Here is a 7240-nt window from a genome sequence, read left to right as displayed (position 1 = left end):
CCCGGTGATACACACTTGACAACTGTCATTGAAAGAGACTTTACCAAGGCAAGGGCACCTGGCTGCCTGTTAGCAGTGAGAAGTATGGAGTCTCTCCAAGAGAACTCTTTCGAAAGTGCTGGAAACATATGTGAGGCCTGTTATTTCTTACAATATAAAGGCGGAAGGAATGACACTGCCTTCCGTTCAGAGGGTAAGCTCTCTTCCTGCTTCAGGTATGATTGGGGGTGGGGAGGGCAGCTGCACTAGGATCAGAGCACAAAGGGACCCCACCTCTCCTGGCCTGCAGCCCCCATTCTGAGGTCCCTTCCACCTTCCCATGTGCCAAGTCCTGTTTGATGGCCCCTTTAAGACTTATGTGATGGCAGCTGGTCTCAGCCTTCTGAGTCCCCATCTCTCCCCCGGAGCAGGCTTGGTTCATGTGTTTCTGTGAAGGTTACCACCCTGGGAGTGACATCTGAATTCCCTCGTCCTGGCTTTCCACGTGTCGTTAATCATCCTTTCTAGAACTCAGGAGGTGAGGGTGTGCGGGCTTATTAAGTATTGTGAGGACATTACCCTCCGTTTGGCCCTAGAGGTGGCTTCTTTAGGTCTGTGGTCTGGGAGCGGGAGCAGGTGAAGACCTGGGTGCAGCCCTTCCCCCACCCCCAGGCTGTAGATGGCTGTGGGACCTCAGGGCTCCTTGGTCATTGCACAGTTATGAACGCTCTGTGCTACTTTGCCTTCTTCCTTGGATCCAACCTTCATCGTATCCGACTGTCAGATTGGGATCCCACACAGTCACGCTCCATTCCGTCCAGCCAGAACTCCTTCCCTCGGATTTACACAGAGGGAGGCAGGTGACCCGTGGCCATGGCAACTCATTCATCTGGGGCAGAGGTGAACTCAGCCCTCAGCAGACTCCCTGTCCACGCCGAGTGAAGAGTGCCTTCCTCGCTGGGCTTTAAGTGTGGGGCAGGCAGGGGGGGCGGGGGGGGGAGGGGAGCTGTATTTTATCCAGGCTAAGCTCAGAGGGGCTCACAGGGCCATCTCCACCCCAGCCTTCATCTTAAGGGCAGTTGCTATTAATTTCCCACCAAGAGCGTGCTTCTGAACTCAGGGCCCAGCAACCTCCACACTACTACACCCACCCCCAAACTTCCATCCACTTTGCTCTGATACTTTCTGGAGCCTGAGTGGGTTGCTCAGCCCTGTGATGTCCCTGTAAACCTGTTCCCCAGAGCTGCATAAAGTTCAAAGTAGAGCGGAAGCAGGAGAAATTGGGTTGAAACAGATCCTGGGGTGGGTCTTTATGGATTTTTCTCTTCTTGTTTTAGAGTTTTTGCTCTGTAGTGACATATTGTGAAAACACACAGTGAAAGAACTTGAGATAAGCTTACAATGCCAGTCAGTCTCCCTCTATGCCCCTCCCTTCTAGAAGCCAAAGTGTACACTGAGCACCACAGACAGAAGCCACTGCACCAGCTCTTAGGAGGAAACAAACATATATTGAGGAAAATAAAATATTTTGAATGTGCTGAGAAAATGGACTGATTTTTTTTCATGGAGACATGCTTATGGACGAGCAGACAAGACACCTACCGGAAAAAGACAGTGCCTCGGGCAGTGCTGATGGTGGCCTAGGGCACCTGGCGCCTTTGGCCCATGCTGGCAGAATCTGACTGAAGACAAAGATGTCTTGGAGGCCATGAATGTGGGGCGACTCAGGCCCACGGGCTCATCAGTGAATTTGATGCTTTTCAAGCACTCTGTCTGTCTGACTTGCCCTTTCCTAGTGGAACAACTCTGATTGGAGTTGGCCTGGTGACTGCAGGCTGTGTGACTCATCACTCCCCCTTTCGCGCAGAAAGGAAGCCTGCTGTAGCAAACATACCTGCACACTGGGGGTTTGGGTTCCTGTTTGTGCTCATTTAATGCTGTGGTACGAAGTCCCTGGTGAATTTTCTCCTCGAGAATCTGCCCTACAGTTGTTATGAGTGTCTGAGCCTCAGGGATCTTGCTGCCCATAACTGATATGCTTTTGCCTGGTCCTTCGTTCTGGACAGTAGCTGAATTGAGATTGTAGTCTAGCAGAGCATCCTGACCTTTGGGTTTTTTATTGGGGAAAATCCCCTGGAAAAAGAGCCTCATTGTTTGTCTGAAGAAACTTTCTGAAGGACCCTGTTTCTTCTCTGGCTCCAGATAGGGGTATTGCCTCTCAACAGAGTCTCCTGTGCCCCAAGCTTTGGCAGAGGGGGTCATTCTACTAGTATGAGAAGTCCCCAATTTCTCAGGCCCTTTTGCCTGCTCTCTTGAGTTGGGCCTCCTACAATTCTGTCTCATGTAGGTAGGGGCAATCATTTGTCTCTGATTCTTCCATGAGTCCTGCATATATGACATTCTGGATTCCTGCTTCCCTTGGCTGCTCCTCTGGGGTGTCTTAAGGCCACATACCGCATGGGACGCTGGCCTGACTCCAGGGGGCACTCTCTGGGAGTGGCGGTGGTGCACCTTGTCTGCAGCAAGGGGCATGTGTTTGGGACTGTCTTGAGGTTGGTTCTTTGACGGTACCTGCACTTTAGACTTAAGTTCATTAATGACCTCTTTGTTAAGGCATGGCTCTCCTCGTTCTTGGAGAAAAGATGTTCTAGGGACTGGGGAGTCGTTACTGGTCCCTGGAGATTCTACAGTCTTCAAATGTGCATTGATGTTTTGGGATATTGTCTGTACATTGGATCCCAACTCTGGTTGAAGAGCAGGGGACACACTGGCCTCCATATTCTCCTTGATCTCTTTGGCCCTCAAAGATTGGGATAATAAGTTCATCACCTGCATCGCTACCCCATTGAAGGGCTCTTGTGAGGCCCCACCCCTCCCTTTCCCTCTTGGATCATTCCTGGCCATGGCTGAACCTGGACTGAGATCTAGACTATCCCGCTCAGCCCACTCCACAGTCTTACTCTTCCAGGTGAGTGAGACAGACTGAGATGGTGGCCTCCCCTCCTGTCTAGTCAGAGAGGCCTTTGAAGGACCATGGCCAACACCAGGTGGGGTCCCTCCCAGAGCACTCTGCATTTCCTCACACCCACGTGAGGGGGCAAGAAGAGACCTTGCCAGGGTGGGAACTGAGTCGTCTGTTTTCACTTTCTCTCCTGAACAGGCCTGAGATGTTTTTTCCGGGAACTCAACAATTTTGTCTATTGAGAAGGCCCCAGATGCATAGGTAGATGAGTGGGGAATGGGTGAGGTTTGAGCCCTTTTCAACTTAACGAGACGCATGGGCTTGAGGACCTTGAGGGGCAGGCCCCACCTGTGCTTCACCCAAAACTTTGTAATATGTGCTTCTAGCACCTTTTGAACATCAGTATCGAGAAAGACCACCCCATGAGAGGTGTTCATGCAGGGTTCCCAATCCTTCAAAATTCCCAGATTTTTGGTTTCCATGTGAGTGTCAGCCTTGGCAGAAGAGTGGCTGACATCAAGCCAGCGTCCATGAACACTCATCAGGCTCTTGCTCCTCTGTCCCAACTTGCTGCCCAAGTGGCCTTTTAGCGTGTTTTCTAGATTTTTGTCTAAGTTCCTCAGTAAATCACTTCCGGAGTCCCTTCTCAAAAGCATCACATCACTTTCTGACTCCTCAGAGTCTACCCTGTGAAACGCCACTAGGGAGCTTTCTGAGCCCCTGGAGAGATCTTTTGGGACCTTCCCTGTGACGTGGCTTAGCTGGAGCCCCACGCTCTGTGTGTCGTTGCTGCTTTCACCTGTGTGTGAAGAGGGCTGTGAGGACTCATGCTTGTCCTCTGCCTGACATGTGTCTGGTAATTCGCTCTGATGTTGCCCTGGTTTGGGCGGTTCTTGGATCTTGGGGGACAGCTCCCAGCTGTGTTGCATATGCCAGTTTTGCAGATGCGGCTCCAGTTGCTTCCGGGGCTCAGGAGTAATAGGAAAATTCTCAGGAAGGATGCTGTCCTTGGGACAGTTGGAAGTGAAGACACTGAAGACTTCCTGAGACCTTTTGACTACAGAGGATAAATCCCACCCACTTTCCACTTGCTTCTGCAACGAGGGCCGTTCTGGATGTGGAATCTCAATTGGGATTAAAAATTGTGTCTCATTCCGGGCTGTAGGGCATGATACTCCACAGTTTCTAATCTGAGGCGGAGAAGAAGGTGGTAGGTCTGGTAGAGAGCATTGGGTCTGGACCTGAGCCAGAGGTGGGGGCGGTGATTGAGGCACGGTTGGAAGCAAGGGTGCCGATGGGAAGGCCAAGGGAGACAAGGGCTGGGGATTGGAAAGCAGTGGAGGGACTGTAGCCTGCAGTTGAACTGGGGAGGGAGAAGTCGACCGAGGTGTGTGTGGACATGAGCTCTGCGGGACGGGGCCCAGTGTCAGTGCCACTGAGTCACACTGGGGAAGAGTCAGAGTGGAGGCTGGTGGTGCTGAGGCAGAGGAGGCTATGGGAGGTGGAGGGTGGGCCCCTGAATCAGGGGAAAGTGAAGGGGAACAGGAAAGTGCAAGTGGCTGTGGTGAAAGGTCATCCAGCAAAAGAAAAGGCTCTGGTGTCCGAGAGGCACTCAGGGATGAGTGGGAATGAAGGGGGACAGAGGAGGTGGTCGGTCCTGGTGACAAGGTGGAGGCCGGAGGTAATGGGCACTCAGACACAGGAGCCAGAGAGGCCGAGGGGGCATGGGGGGAGCAGCATCTTCCACAGGCGCCCCACAGGGCCCTTTGGCTCCAGCAGGCGCTGCTTCGCAGACCTCACCAGAGGGTTCTTGACAGGAGCGCTGACGAAAGCAGCCCTGTTCAGGGGGCCTCCCCAGGTGGCTGCAGGAGATGGAGGTACAGGCTGCAGCCAGGAGCAGGCGGGTAGGCAGGCCGGATGGGGTGGGCGCCTCCAGGGTCCTTCATGGTCCTGACACTGACTTCCCAGTGCTCCTGCTGTCCCTCACCCCAGGGCCATCGCCACACCCTGTCCCATGGCCCCTCCCAGGGCAGTGCCAGGAAGCCTAAGGGGACGTCATAGGTTCGGGGGAAGAGGACCCAGGAGAGAAGGGGAAGATTCTTTACCTTCCGAGAAGATTAATTAGGCTCCGAGCCTTTTCCAGGTCTTGCAGGCACTCTCTGCAGGCTGGAAATCAGGAGACTGTGTCACATGGTGGAGCAGGGCCAGGGGATCTGACAGGAAACTGAGTGCCATGGGCCTTTAAGAGTGACACCCTGGAGAGCTGCCTCAGGAGCCCAAGCATCAGGGTCAAGGCCATATGACCCCTGACAGGGATGGAAGGCTCAGCACAGGTAGTGCTCTGTCATTTACAAAGTGTTTCCATCCACTACCCCCTGCGCTCCCCCTCCCCCCTAGGTCCCTGTGGGGAGAAAGGGCAGGGGCACCAGGGAGGGATCTGAGCAAAGGTAAACAGCACGCCCACAGCTGGACCTGGGGTCCTGCTCCCAGTCCGGCACTACTGGTCCACAACAGCCCAGGGCCCTCCTGGGACCCCTGCTAGGGAAGCACCCAGGTCCAGGCCCTGAGGCTTCGTTCCCAGCATGGGATCTGGGAAGCATCTGCCTTCTGCCTCCTTCCAGGAGCCACGGAGGCCCTGCTTCCTGAGAGACAGCTCTGCCGCTGGCATCCTTGGACCTGCCTGGTCCCAGGGACAGTGCAGATGGAGGCAAAGTCTCAGGCAGCCTGAGTGAGGGCAGAAGCTCACCTTTCAAAGCTGCACTTTTCCTCCTGCTCCTGCTCCTGCTGCTCCTGCTCCTCCTGGGCTCCACTGAACGCTGAGACAAGAAAAACGGGGGGCTGGGACCCCATCTCATTCTCTTCTCTAGACAAGCGGCAGACGCTCAGGGTTCGTGAACAATATGACTCTCTACAGTTACCTCCCGGGCTCTCTGGTTCTGCCCCCTTCACTTATTACTATTTTCTAGTGTCAGAGTTTCTTTAATGCTCAAGTATTCTGTGGAGTCTTAGCTTTATTGTTTCTTCTCCAAAAGTATTGAGAAATTCATGGTTCAGTGAGTATTTATGATAGGAATAAAACCATGTTGATTTAAAGCTGGCCTTTTGCTTAGTTTTAAAGTGGGTAAAACATTTTGTTTTCTTCTTTGAGGAATGGAAAAAAGAATTTTCTATGTGAGATGCACCATTGAATTCTTTGATGTCTGCTTTTCCGCTCAAGAAACACACACACATCCTCAGACCTGCAGCCTGCCTGGAGCTCCCTCAGGTGGGACTGTGCTCCCTGAGGCCACAGCCCACGCCAGCCCCAGCTCAGCGGCCCCAGGGGCTCCCTCAGGCCACTGTCCTCTGATCAGCCCCACAGAGGGGAGGCTCCCCAGAGGCACCTGCCCAGGAAGGCGGTGGGGAACCAGGGCCCTTAGCATTCCGTCCTTGGCCACTGGTCACTGTGTTTGGGGCCGCGCCCTAAGCCCCACCACAGCTGGCCTCCTGGTGGGACATCTCTGCATAGAACTCCTCCCCTGCTCTAACCCTCCTGCCTGGCTGGCTCCCAGCAGGATGAGGTTCTATCCTTTCCTGAGAGCAGCTGCTCTCTACTCGCATCACAGGAGTCTCCATAGGACATTCAGAAAAGTGGGAATAAGAATAGAAAAAAGAGCCCTAACTGGCTTGGCTCAGTGGATAGAGCATTGGTCTGCGGACTTAAGAGTCTCAGGTTCATTTCCTGTCAAGGGCATGTACATTGGTTGCGGGCACATCCCCAGTGGTGGGGAGGGGGTGGTGGTGCAGGTCTCATTGATGTTTCTCACTCTCCCTCCCTCACCCATCCTCCCTGTAAAAAAAATCGATAAAATATATATATTTAAAAAAAAGAAAAGAAAGGAAAAAAGATAATCTCCGTTGGGCCTGGGCCAAGAGATCCTCACCTTCCTGGTGTTTCCATGTTCCCTCCGGGGTGGTGAGGGTCCAGCACTCTCGGAGTGGCGGATGTACACAAGTAAGAGCAGCACTCCATACACGATGCCAAGGATGACATCCATCATCCAGCAAGGACTGGAGCGCTGCCAGGGAGCAATGGCGCTTTTCAGAGGACAGAGAAGGTTCTCCATGATCTGAATCGCACTGCTGCCCTCAGGCAACTGAACACTGCCAGTGCACTGGGGGCAGAATCCCAGGCTGCATCACAGAGCTGTGACCTTGTCACAAAGCTTCCTGAGGGTGGGGGAGGGGCAATAAGAGGAGGATGCCCATCCCCCACACCCAGCCCCGCATCTCCCTGTGCCCTTCTGGACCTTCTAGATC

At 53.6% G+C, this 7240-nt stretch overlaps 1 protein-coding gene across 1 annotated transcript; it reads right to left on the bottom strand.

Moving 5' to 3' along the window:
- Positions 1-672: 672 nt before the first annotated feature.
- LOC311629635 (putative spermatogenesis-associated protein 31C1) lies at positions 673-6978 on the bottom strand (the record flags this gene model as incomplete). Its single annotated transcript, XM_084897903.1, has 3 exons — positions 673-756; positions 3250-4035; positions 6865-6978. 3 exons carry the CDS (start codon positions 6976-6978, stop codon positions 673-675), a joined length of 984 nt encoding a protein of 327 aa, XP_084754029.1.
- Positions 6979-7240: the final 262 nt, after the last annotated feature.

Source organism: Pipistrellus hanaki, assembly GCF_964339955.1.
Source record: "Pipistrellus hanaki genome assembly, chromosome: 11".
NCBI classification, from domain to species: Eukaryota; Metazoa; Chordata; class Mammalia; order Chiroptera; family Vespertilionidae; genus Pipistrellus; species Pipistrellus hanaki.
Note: the sequence above shows the minus strand (reverse complement) of the source record. Positions and strands in the feature narration are given on the sequence as shown.